We start from the raw sequence: 13,014 nt of genomic DNA on the forward strand, positions 1-13,014 counted from the left end.
GGGACGGGCACATCCCTATGAAGTGCCCTCACTGCATGAAACTGACAGCCCGCGCTCTGCGCGATAGAGAAATGAGGCTGAGGGTGATTTTATTCAATAAAGCCCTCCAGTCTGATGCGACCACGTCTTCTCCCACTACCTCGGGAGTTCACTTGTCCCGTTCACCTAAGAAGGACCTCCGCAATGCCGAGCCACAGCCGAGGCACCCGACAGAGAAGCCGGGCAAGAGCCGCAGTGCCTCAGCTCCGACTTTGGTCGGATCAAAAGACCCGATGCGGGCTCCCTGTAAGGGACCGCGAGTAGACTCGGCACCGACAAAGGCTCCAACGGTCGGGCCACAAGCAGTACTGGCTGATACTGCGCATGCGCAGTCAATGACAATTCCGCCGGCACCCGTGCCCACGGAGCCAGCTGACGAGGCCTTGCTCCCTGTGGTGCCGCAAGCAACGGCACCGACTCAGGCACAGCAGGTAGCCAGCGGCACCGTGCAGCACTCTGCACCGCAGCCTCCTCCGGCACCGGCACGGCTGTTAACTCCCACGGCACCGCTGATTCAACCCCAGGGCAGCCATGCGACCGGGACTACACCACTTCAAACGGCACCGTCTTCTCCCGCAGATTGTTCGATGCTGAATGAGGTGCCCTTCAAGTCAAGGCGCGTGCGGACCCCTTCACTCCCGCCTGAAAGAGCACGGTTCTCTCCGGGACCTTGGTCACCAGCTTCAATCTGCTCTGGAAATCATCGTGCTTCTCGTTATGTCTCCACTAGAGACCGATATCATAGATCACCGCAGCGATCACCGTCGTACCATCACTATCGCTACCACGATCAACGACGCTACTCCTATTATTCTCGTTCACCATCTCGTTTTTCTGACAGATCTATATCACCGAGGTCTTCGAGACATTCGAGATATTCACGTCGATGCGAGGAGTCTAGAGCCTACACTCCTAGACGATCCCTGACTCACGGTCGGAGATGTGACCGTCATTATGATGACCCTCGGTGTCCTCATAACACGCGATATCCACGATCACGATCTCCGCAAACCACACGCCCAGCGTCTCCACCTTGTGCGCCTTCGCCGGCGATTCCATCAGTGCCTGTGGAGGGCACGATGCCAGTTACTAGTCAGGACACGTATGAAAACAACTACACTCCAAATAGGGAACCACAGACCCCTGACTCTCCGGCCAACCAGTCATCTCCGAACGAGGCTGTCTTTCCTGGTGAACAATCCCCCACGGAAGATCACAAACAGTTTCAGGAGCTCTTTGCCAGAGTGGCACAATCTCAGGGTATCCAGATTACGGACGTACAGCAAAAGCAACATCCCTTGCTGAAGAACTTGCAGTCCTCACAAAAATTAAAACTGGCTCTGCCCTTCGATGAGGCTATCCTGGAAATCGCAAATGATATATGGCAGACCCCCGCCACTTCTTTACCGACTAACAAGAGGGCGGACAAGAAATACTTTATAAATCAAAAAGGGATGGACTTTTTGTTTACCCATCCCCAACCCAATTCCCTTGTTATGGACGCCGCCCAGCAAAGTTCAAAGACGGCCCAAAATAAAAATACGGCAAGTGATAAAGAGGCTAAACGCCTGGACATTTTAGGTAGAAAAGTGTATTCTTCTGCCACTTCAGTTCTCCGGATGTGCAATTACGCGGCCCCTCTTGCCAATCACGACTTCGATAACTACTCCAAATTAGTCCCTCTTCTAGAGCACCTACCAGACTCAAAACGCCAGATCTTGAGGGCGGTAATACAAGAGGGCTACACAACAGCCAGAACAGCGCTTCAGATCGCCCTAGACACGGCTGATGCCGCAGCTAGAGCCACAGCTACTGCGGTAGTTATGCGTCACAGGTCGTGGCTGCACCAAGCAGCTGCCCCGAGGGAGTTATTAAGCAAAGTGGAAGACTTACCTTTCGATCGTCAGTCTCTCTTCGCCCAGTCCACTGATCAGGTGTTCCACTCGGGCAAGGACTCCCGTACGACTCTTAGAACGCTTGGCATGTATACGCCTCCGTATAAACGTAAGAGGTATACGCCCTACAACAAACAGAGATCCTTCTCTTACGCAACATTCCGCCCCAAGCCATATGAACAACAGAGACCAAGACAACGCCAGCAAAAGCGAAGACAACAACCTGGCAAGACTTCCGGTCAACAGCAGGGCCGGCAACAGGTTTGATGGGTCAGTCGAGGGACTGCGTGCAACTCCTTTGTCGGGAGCGTCACACAATCAGGTAGCCTTATTCCATCATTGGCTGAGGCCTTATCAACATCGCTGGTCTCTGATTTCCACCGATCGATGGGTCAACGACATAGTTGTTTCAGGATATGCCATCCCTTTCAACTCCATTCCCCCCCACTTCCCGCCCTCCCCGTCCCTTTTCAGGGACCCCTCTCACGAGTCTCTGCTATAGCAAGAGGTGTCCCGACTACTTACTATAGGAGCCGTGGAGAGGGTACCCATTCAATTTCGGGGGAGAGGTTTCTATTCCACGTACTTCCTTACCCAGAAGAAGTCAGGGGGTTGGAGGCCTATCCTGGACCTGCGTCGACTCAACCGCTACCTGAGAAAACAAAAATTCAAAATGGTCACTTTAGCTTCTATCATCCCGGCTCTCCACAAAGGGGATTGGTTTGCGTCCCTCGACTTACAGGACGCCTATTTCCACATAGCCATTCACCCGGCCCACAGGCGATTCCTTCGTTTCGTAGTGGGTGCGGAACACTACCAATATTGAGTGTTACCCTTCGGTCTGTCAGCAGCACCATGGGTGTTTTCCAAAACCCTGGCAGTGGTAGCTGCCTACCTCCGACGCCTCAATATTGCGATTTTCACGTATCTCGACGATTGCCTAGTAAAGGCCCCGACTCGCGAGGAGGCTACGTGGGCAGTGACCACCACCACAGCCGTATTCGAGGCTCTGGGCCTCATAATCAATTTCGGCAAATCGTCCTTGGCACCAAGTCAGGACTTGGAGTTTATCGGCACGAGACTCGATGCACTGAGTGCGAGAGTATACTTGCCTGCAACAAGATTCCAGATGATTCGGGACTTGGTACATACGGTTTCAATTGCTCCCAGATCCAGCATACTGACTTACCTGAAACTGCTCGGACATATGGCTGCCACCACATATGTGGTGGTGCATTCGAGACTTCATCTACGCAGTCTCCAGCATTGGCTGTTCAAAGTCTACACACCGGGGGTACACGCTGTGAGCAAGACAGTGTCCATTCCTGGACATGTCAGGACTTCACTAATATGGTGGGACAACCCGCAAAATTTGTTATCAGAGGTCCCTTTCCATGCACGAAGACCCACAGTGCAGATCACAACAGATGCTTCTCTGATCGGTTGGGGCGCACATCTGCAGCAACATCGAGTTCAGGGACTCTGGTCGGCACAGGAGTCACTTCTACACATAAATCTCCTCGAGCTCCGAGCTGTATCCAATGCATGCAGGCACTTCCTTCAGAGGATCCGAGGTCGTGCAGTCCACATCCTCACCGACAATATATGCATGGTGTACTATATCAACAGACAAGGCGGGACCCATTCACGATCCCTGTGCGCGGAGGCGATACGACTGTGGAACTGGGCGATCCACCACAATATAATCCTTACCGCATCGTACCTCCCAGGCAAAGACAATATCCTCGCCGATGCCCTGAGCAGACACTTCCTTCCTCAGCACGAGTGGGAGTTACACAACAAGGTGGCTCACGGTCTCTTCCGTCTCTGGGGGTTCCCGAGTATAGACCTCTTTGCCACTCGTCACAACAAGAAGTGTCCTCATTACTGCTCACGGGCAGGTACCGGCAAGAATTCCCTGGGGGACGCTCTTCTGCTCAATTGGGGATCTCACCAACTTCTCTATGCGTTTCCGCCTCTTCCTCTCATTCTGAGGGCACTGGAGAAGATAGCGACGGAGGGTGCAACAGTGATTTTCATAGCATCCTTTTGGCCTCGGCAGACTTGGCTGACGCAATTGTCCAGAATGTCGGTCGCTCAGCCACAACGACTTCCACTGATGCCCAACTTACTGTCTCAGCGGCACGGGTCGATGCTGCATCCGAGCATCGATCGCATGCATCTTACGGCATGGTTCCTAACTGGTTTCAGCCACCGGAAATGACTTGCTCTCAGGAAGTGAAACATGTACTTATGAATAGCAGACGCCATAGCACTCGCAAGGCCTACATCTACAAATGGCACCGGTTCTGGAAAGGGACTTTGACCCTCTTTCTTTACCGGTGCAGCATACTTTGGACTACATCTTCCATCTGAAGATGGAGGGCTTAGCCAATGCTTTGTTGAAAGTGCACTTGGCAGCAATCTCGGCCTTCCACCCACACATCGATGGACATTTGCTATTTGCTCACCCGTTAGTTAAAAGGTTCCTAAAGGGACTTGATAACCTATATCCGGCCTTCACAATCCCTCCGGAGCCGTGGGACTTATCTTTGGTACTGGACGCATTAACTCGTCCCCCCTTTGAACCATTAGCAACTTGTGACCTGCGCATGCTCACAATGAAAGTGTCATTCCTTCTGGCAATCACGTCAGCACGTCGGGTTAGTGAGTTGGCAGCCCTTTCAGCCGATCCACCATACACTTTATTTTCTGAACAAGGGGTTCTGCTTCGCGTTCATCCTCCCTTCCTTCCAAAGATAAATTCTCCCTTCCATGTAAACGAGCCCATAATTCTGCCAACATTCTATCCGAAACCTCATTCCTCGCCAGAAGACTCACGTCTACATACCCTCGATGTTAGACGAGCACTGGCCTTCTACCTGCATAGAACACGCGCCTTCAGAAAGTCTTGGCACCTTTTTATAACTACGGCGGAGCGCTCCAAGGGTCAACAGCTCTCCACACAACGTATTTCCAATTTGATCACCTCCTGTATCTCACGTTGTTATGCCCTACGACACAAACCCTTACCAGGACGACCTCGCGCTCATTCCACCAGAGGCATGGCCGCATCTACTGCGTACCTTAGAGGGGTACCTGTACAGGACATATGCCGTGCAGCAACCTGGTCATCCTCGCTCACCTTTGCCAAGCATTATGCTCTTGCGAACATATTGAGGAATGATTCAGCGGTGGCGCAAGCAGTCTTGGCCACAGCACAGAGACCATAAGTCCGAAGCACGCCGATAGTGCTTGACCACTGCTCTGTACTCACCTCGAGTGGAGCACCCTCGGGGACACTACTCGACGAAGAAGAGAGAGTTACTCACCCTGTGCAGTAACGTCTGTTCTTCGAGATGTGTGTCCCCGTGGGTGCTCCACGACCCACCCTCCTCCCTGCTTCGGAGCTTCTGTTTATCTCTTTCAGATGCTTCCGGTTGGGAGGAAACTGATGAGCTGGCCCGCGCTCAGCTGTAACGGTGCGAGGCAACAGGAGCACATGCACGGGCCAGCAGGGCTACTGCTGTGGAAGTTTCTCTGTTTTGCGGCGCCGGGACGGACCCAGCACCTCGAGTGGAGCACCCACGGGGACACACATCTCGAAGAACAGACGTTACTGCACAGGGTGAGTAACTCTCTCTTTTAGCCAAATACCAGTTATTGGGCACAATATACAGGTAACTGGGTGAAATTTAATAGCTCATGATATATACAGAAGCTCAAACCAGATGATTCAATGGTCCATTCTGTCCTGGAGCTCTATGAAACAGTGAAAGAAAAGCTGGTTTTTGAGCTTTCCTAACCACCTCTTACAAGGAACTCTACAGTGATTTTAATACCCTCTCATTACCAGGGCTCGACAAACTATGTAATCTACTCACCCGTGGCGAGTAGATTACAACCTGGAAGAGCCAGGTTCGGGCGATCTGTGCATGTGCAGTACGATCTGTTCAGCGAGCCCTGCTCATTACTGCAGCTGATTGGAAGAGTTTGGAGTGCGTGGTCTTGCCCCTTCTAAATCTATGGCTGACTTGAATGGCCTGTCCTCCTTCTCTCCTGACTTCTCAGCAGACTATATTCTGCTGCCAACTCCATGCTGCTGCCATGGCTATGTCAAGAGTAGAAAACTAAGGCATTTAAAAATTAAGTAAAACACATTCATTTACTTTTAAGATGCAATGAAGATGGGTCAAGAAGTATTTCCACATGTCATATAGTAGTGATTGGCTCTAGACTTCACAGCCTCACGGTTCTTTTTAAACCAGACTTGCCTTGAATACACTAGGATTTAAAAAATATGTGAATTAAATGTATTAAACTCTTGATAAAAACTTTTTTTCTTGGGCTGCGCTAGACAACGCTTTGGAGAAGCCTTGGATGTCGGTTGTCTAGCTGAGCAGTAACAAGTTATTTCCAGATAAAAATTGTGTTAAACTGGGGTAAGGTTGAGCAAATATCAGTAACTTAATGATACAGCCAATGTGGGAAAGTTGTATTTATTAGAAAAACAAGCATTTATAAATCCAGAAAGCTTAGAGAGAGGGTTAAACATGAAATAATTCTAAACATGTGGATGGAACGAATATCTAAAGTACCCAAACAGCCTAAACTATAATGACACCCTGTAATGACACCCTAGACTAGAGGAACAGGAAGAAATAGAATGTGTCTCTGCTACTAACAAAAATGGCTTTCAAAATGCTCACTGTCTCTCATTCCCATTGAAAACAGTGAAGTCAGGTGCCTGTGGAAGATGGTGGCTAATTTTGCTAAGACTGGCCTTTATAGCCTCATTCCTATTCAAAACAGTGTTTGATAGCCATCAGTTTGAAAGAGGGTGGTTGTCTGTGCAATTCTGTAATGGAAAATGTTTATTGTTTAGCCTTTGAAGTAACCTGTGCATGATAATTCAGCTTGTTGTAACTATGAATAATTTGAAGGATTCCATGTTTTGCTGTTAGAATGAGTTGGGACAAAAACTAAGTGACACAGGATTTCTTAAAGAACCCATTTTGACTTAATTTAACTCGTGGTTTTGAACAATAAAAAGTCTTCAAATGTAGCTTTTACATATTTCAGTGAGTATTCAGAATCCCAAGGTTAAGTGCTATACATTTCAAGAATATAGTGTGTTGTGTTTTTCTAATGGCTGTTTTGTCCTTGCTTCTTTGGGAAGTGGTACCAGGCCTTACAGTTCTCACTGTAGAAATATGTTCTGAGGAGGAGACCGTGGAAAAATGACTGTTAATTAAGGGTCTTCAGACATAGAGGGGCATGCATAGAGATAGTAAGAGGACAAAGGGGGGAACCATTAGTACTAAACTGCCCTTTATTCATGTTTTCTTCTTTTTTTGTGACCTTTTGTTTATTAGTTTTAAAATATGAGCATAGGATTCTGAAATGGCAAGAATAAAGCACAGTTGAAACATATATTGACTTTCCTTCTTGCCTCTGTATGTCTGCATGTTTTGCAGGTTATGTCCAAGCATCAAAGCAAGACAAGAAATTCACTGCTTGTCCCCCAAATTACTCCTATGCTGCTCTTTGTGAGTGCCTACGTCGAGTGTTCATCTATCGACAGCCCACTCCTCTATCTACTGTTCTGTACAACAGGAAGGAGGGAAGACAAGTAGGGCAGGTTGCTAAGCAGCTGGTAGCAACCCTGGAAGCCAGTGATCCTATCTTGGGCTTTCAAGCTACAAATGAGAGATTATTTGTTCTCACAACAAAATCCTTGTTTTTAATAAAGGTAAACACTGAAAATTAGTTATCCAATATGTCATGTTGACTTGGATGTATTCACAATTGGTGTGAGAAATGATGAGATTAGCTAAGAAGTTGAAGTAAAATATCATATGTATTCTGTTTAATTTTTAAAAGGACAACCAAAATATGTTCACTAGAACTTGTCTCTGTGCCAGCTGGGTAAAACTTTTCAATTCCATTGTCACTGAATTTTTTGCAGACTTCCAATTCTATGGAAAAGGTCAAGAAAATGGCTAGCAGCATTTTAATCAGTTACTGGAGGCATGTGTGAAATTGGGGGTTTTTTGTATGGTTTTTCTATCACACTTCTACCACTCAAAAAGATCTTGAATATTCACTTTTTTCTATTTAGTATAATTGCCACTGTTTCTTTCTATTGTTGTTAATCAGATAAATAAAACAAGACTTTTTTTAATATAAGCTTATATAAACACAAACACAAGGATCACACATTACCTAAATCACAGATCATTTACAGATCCATTTAAATTATTTTTGAAAATGGTATTCTCAATTTATGTTTAAATATCTTCACTTAGTTTTAGCAAATCATGACTTATTGGCCAAATAATGGTGTCTTGGTGTTTCTGCTTTTCTCAGAGATATTTTTCATTTAGGCTGAATAACATCACTTTATACTTGCAGTTATAATAATTTGATTTAGATACATTTGTGCTTCCTGTTAAATCGTCAAGCATTTTAAAAACTTAAAAACAAAAATGGTTTTGGTAGCTTGCTCTTGTGGGGCAGTGGAAGAGAGAAGAAAACATCTCCCTGTTGATGAAATTGAAAAATGGTATAAGTTCAAGTACAGTTGTGAAATTCCAAGTTTGTATATCAGTTACTTCCACATGAAATCTCATCCTTAACCACAAAATAATAGGCATACGACCGCCAGTCAAACTTAACCTGAGCTATGGGACTCAAGCTGTGCTACTTCTACCTTATACTTCATCACTGAGAATGAAGATTCTGCAATATCGAGTTTAATTAACCATTATCTCCTCCCATTTTGATAACTATGCTGGACTAAGGTTTGAGAGGGAGATACTGCTTTTACATAGTGGCCTTGCTGACCCTAACAAGGGTTTTTGGTTATGTTTAATAAATAACACAGCAACGCACCCTAATTTATGAAAAGTTGACTCCACAGAATTTTTAAACTTCTTTAAAAAGACATGGCCAACATACTTAAGATGAAAAATTGACTAGTCTTGAACTCCCTGTTTTGTATTTTTACTTAAGATTACTAAGCAGAGTATCTTTTCCCGCTGATACTTTTAAATTTCATGAAAGACAGAGTAAAAATGTGACTTCTGTTAACTGAATAGTGAATTTGTCTTGTCCTCCTCCATATCATTGCATATCCTTTTCTATATTTCATACTGTAGCAAATATTAGACGGAAATGTCAGCTCAGTAGGATATAACATAGACTCTTCTAGGCATGACCATCTTGATTGCACACATGAACTCATGAAAGTTTTGATTTACAACGTCTTATGTCAGTGAAATAACGTATAAAATGGTAAATTAAAAAGCAAACATGATCACAGATTGCAGTGTGAAAGCCTACTCTTCTGATGAGGATTTGGAGGGGGAACTGATTCTTATTTAGCTTACATCAGTTTTACACCACTATAAGTCTATTACTTTCAGGAGTTATTCTCCCTGTGGAAAAGAGAACAGAATTGGGCCCTCGCAATGTCTGTTTATTTTTACTATCTGGAAAACAGGAAAAAATACATCTGTAATTTAGTTTAATGTAGTTTCATGCATGTTCTACTTCTGAATTTTCACTGAGTAAATAAGCAATGTCCAAAATAATATAGTAGGATACATACTGTAATCTTTTAACTTGCTTTGCTTTATACTAACTCCAAGTGCATGATGCAAAGAATAGTTGAATTTGTTTCTTCTTAGCCTAAATTAAATTGAGATTTGCACACATCTGAGTTCAGATCTCCCAGAATATAGCCAGCTGGAATACATAATGCAGAAAGAGTCAGCTTGTGCAGAAAAATGTATCTGCTCAACTGTGAAACTGGATTTCTTCAATGGAGGGAAGCTCCAGGGTAGATGAATCATAATTCAACTCTTCCATATAAAGTTACATTTACTAAGGCATAAACAGCTAAAAACTAATTTTCATTATCTTTAGGTTAGATTAAACAAAAGCAAGTACAGTTGTTACCTTGATCATAGCCTTAGTGATAACAAATAGTAAGGAAAATAATGCTGTTAGAATGTTCTGAGTTTTAACAAGATCATATTTCATCAGCAGCAAAACTGACTAAAGTGGAAAAAGTGTTCCTCCTTTTTCTTAATATCTGCTCGCTTGTTAATAATGGGAATGGAGTCTGAAATGTATTCTGCTCAGAACACTTGTTTAATATGTTTCCATATCCTTTTGTAAGAGTCAAGAATATGAAATAATTGTATATGTTTGTTTGATGAGCCATACATGCTGATATAAATCAACCCACTTCCCTGCTTAAGAATTCATAATTAAATGATTACAAGTTGCAGAGTCGTATTTGTTACTCTTGCATTCCCATTTATTTTAAGGCTTCTATCTGTCATATGTTACCAGATTCAGACATACTCAACCTGCCCCTCCCCTTGAGTGCTCTGACTTTGTAAGGTAGAGATCTTCATGAATGACCCAGCTTGCAAGCATATGTGATGGATGCTATTTACAAAATGTTAGGGAACCAACTGGCTGTTACAGGTGCAAATAATCTATTTCAAATGCTTTTTTGTTAAATTCTCTCTGCCTTGCTGTGTGACTGCAACATGTATTATTCTGCAAGTTAAAATAATTAAAATATTAAATTCATAAATAAAACTTAAAAAAAAAACCTGTGTTCAAAGTGACTTTTTAATCCCTTCAGTTTATCATTTCAAATCCATGCCACAGTACCTTTTCTCAGAAGTCATTATGCTACAGTGGAACATCAACCAGAATTTGGCCCAAATATTGAATATTGTTTGATATTTGTTTTATAACCTTCAGAAAAAATTTGAATGGTTTATTATGGTTTTAGCTAAAGGAAGGCTCCCAGTTCCTTGTTATAATACTCCATGCATGCACTTCCCCTTGGATAGCCTCTTTCAGGAAGCAATGGGAATAATTTGCAGGAGTGCAATTAATAAAGTGGTCATTGTATAGTCAGGGGGTCAAATATTTCTCAGCTCTCTGCTCTATTAGGCACAGAGGACCTGCAGAGCAGTTTCTCACTTTTTCTGGGAAGAAGAACTGGAGTGATCAGCATTGTCCCACCGGACAGTGCTGCTGGCTGGGTTTTTTGGTTTGTTTTTTGGGGAGGGGCGGGGGGAATGGATGTTTGTGTTTGTTTTTCTAGCCTGTATGTATACACTGTACCAGCCAGAATATGGATTTTGGTTTGTAAAATGACAAATGCAAAAAGATAAATAGTTGAAGCAAAAACTTTTTTTGACTCCTTCTGTGCCTGGTGCAAATAAGGGACATAATTAGAGCTATAACTTTGAATTTTTCTGGCTTTGTAAATTTGTGTCTTGCTCTTCACATTATGAAGATCTAAAGTTTGTATTAGGAGGAAATAAAGGCTGCAGTCAATTGTGCATTAGTATATATTAACATTTATATACAAACATTTGTTTTCTGATTCCATCATATAAGTAAAGATTTTGAACAGCTTTTTAAGTAAAACCATGAATTTTTATTATCCCAAAGTCTAATATTTAGAGAAGCAGGAGCAGATTGCCTCATTTGTGTGCTAGATTAATGTAATTACAATACAATGAAACTAATCAAATTCCTTCTTCTTAGTTCTCATTTATCTTGCCTTACTTCTGTGGGCAATCTAATTGATAGTATAGATATAGGTATAAACATTTACCTATAGAATGTCTACCTAGCATTTCCATTTTTTTATTATATTGTGGCCCAACTACAATTTACCGTTCATTTTTTCAGGAACTCTAATGTACTCCAACCTGTTAAATCAAGCAGACTTGCAGTTAAATTCAAATTTGAATTTTGGAGTCTGATTTTTTTGAAACCAGCCTTTTTATAATTATCTATTGGGGAGTATAAATAACTACATCTGTACTTTTAGACACTAACAACTGCACTTTAGGTAAATGGTATTTCTGTGTTACAAACTGTTCTAATATTTTTGAAGTATGTGCAGGTGTTTTGCCTTTGTAATTGGTAACTGCTTTCTGAAACCTGTTATTTTTTACATACAAATAAATACATACATACAATGTACCTTGTATGTGTAAGAGGTAGAAAAGGTCAAATTCTGTATGTATATTTAACATTTGAAAAATCTTAAATATAAAGAACTATGTATAAACAAAGATTTTCCAGTTCAGTCATGTTTTGTGTACTATTTCAAAATCAAAGCTAAATGGTACTCTGATTAATGATGTATTTGATGGGGTGCTTTTAATCAATCTAAACAATTTCAAAACAATCTGACTCTCTTTGCAAATATTGAATATCTTTACTATTAATGTGATGTCTTTCATAATGGGGTTAGAAATGTGATAGTGAAACCTGGAAAAGACTTTTCCCAATCTTTATTGGTATGAGGGGCGCTGCTTGCTATGCTTGTCAACCTCTCTGTCTCTGTCTCTCTCTCTCTCTCTCTCTCTCTCTCTCTCTCTCTGTGTCTCTGTGAGGGTAGGAGTTTGGCCAGGGGGAGGGAGTAGGAGTGGGCTGAAGGTAGGAATCTGGCCAGGGGGCAGAGGGCAGGAGCAGGGGAGGGGGCAGGAGTAGGCTGGGAGCAGATGTCTGGCTGGAAGAGTGGGGTCTTGACAGAAGGGGTGAAAAGGCTGGGGGGGTTGGGCTCTGATGGTGGCGGGGATATGGGGCAGCCGGGGGGGGGGGAGGCACACTTGATTGGCAGAGGGGACATGGGGCAGCCCAAGGGGGGTTTGGGCTCAGATGGTGGAGTGGACTCGGCACAGCCTCGTGGAATCGGGAACGGGCTCGTATGGTGGAAGGGACCTGGCCCCAGCAGCTCCTCCCCAGTGGCATGAAGCGGGAGCTAGAGTGGTCCATGCCCAGAGGGGATGGTGCCAAGGCTGGCCACAGCAGGTGGATGAGGATGGAGATGGAGGCGGGCAGTGGCATGCTGATGACATGATGATGTCATTCTGTCGTTCCACAGGAAACTTGTTTTTATATAGAGAGGAGAGGTAACACACTGTATAACCCTTTCAAACAGATAGTAAAAATATTGAAATTAATGGTTCTGGGGAATGATCAGGAGCAATGGAAAATACTTGATGTAGCAAAATAAGTAAATGTTACATAA

General features: G+C 43.8%; 1 protein-coding gene across 1 annotated transcript in view; it reads left to right on the plus strand.

Annotated features, from left to right (window-relative positions):
• Window positions 1-10,563, plus strand: part of NUDCD1 (NudC domain containing 1) — a 136,667-nt gene extending 126,104 nt beyond the window's left edge. Inside the window, exon 10 of the mRNA XM_075920212.2 lies at window positions 7,412-10,563. Within this exon, the coding sequence (XP_075776327.2) occupies window positions 7,412-7,704 (293 nt within the window). The 3' untranslated portion in view covers window positions 7,705-10,563. The remainder of the gene's footprint in view (window positions 1-7,411) is intronic.
• The last annotated feature ends 2,451 nt before the right edge of the window (window positions 10,564-13,014 follow it).

The sequence above is a fragment of the Pelodiscus sinensis genome, chromosome 2, assembly GCF_052426305.1.
Source record: "Pelodiscus sinensis isolate ZL-2025 chromosome 2, ASM5242630v1, whole genome shotgun sequence".
NCBI classification, from domain to species: Eukaryota; Metazoa; Chordata; order Testudines; family Trionychidae; genus Pelodiscus; species Pelodiscus sinensis.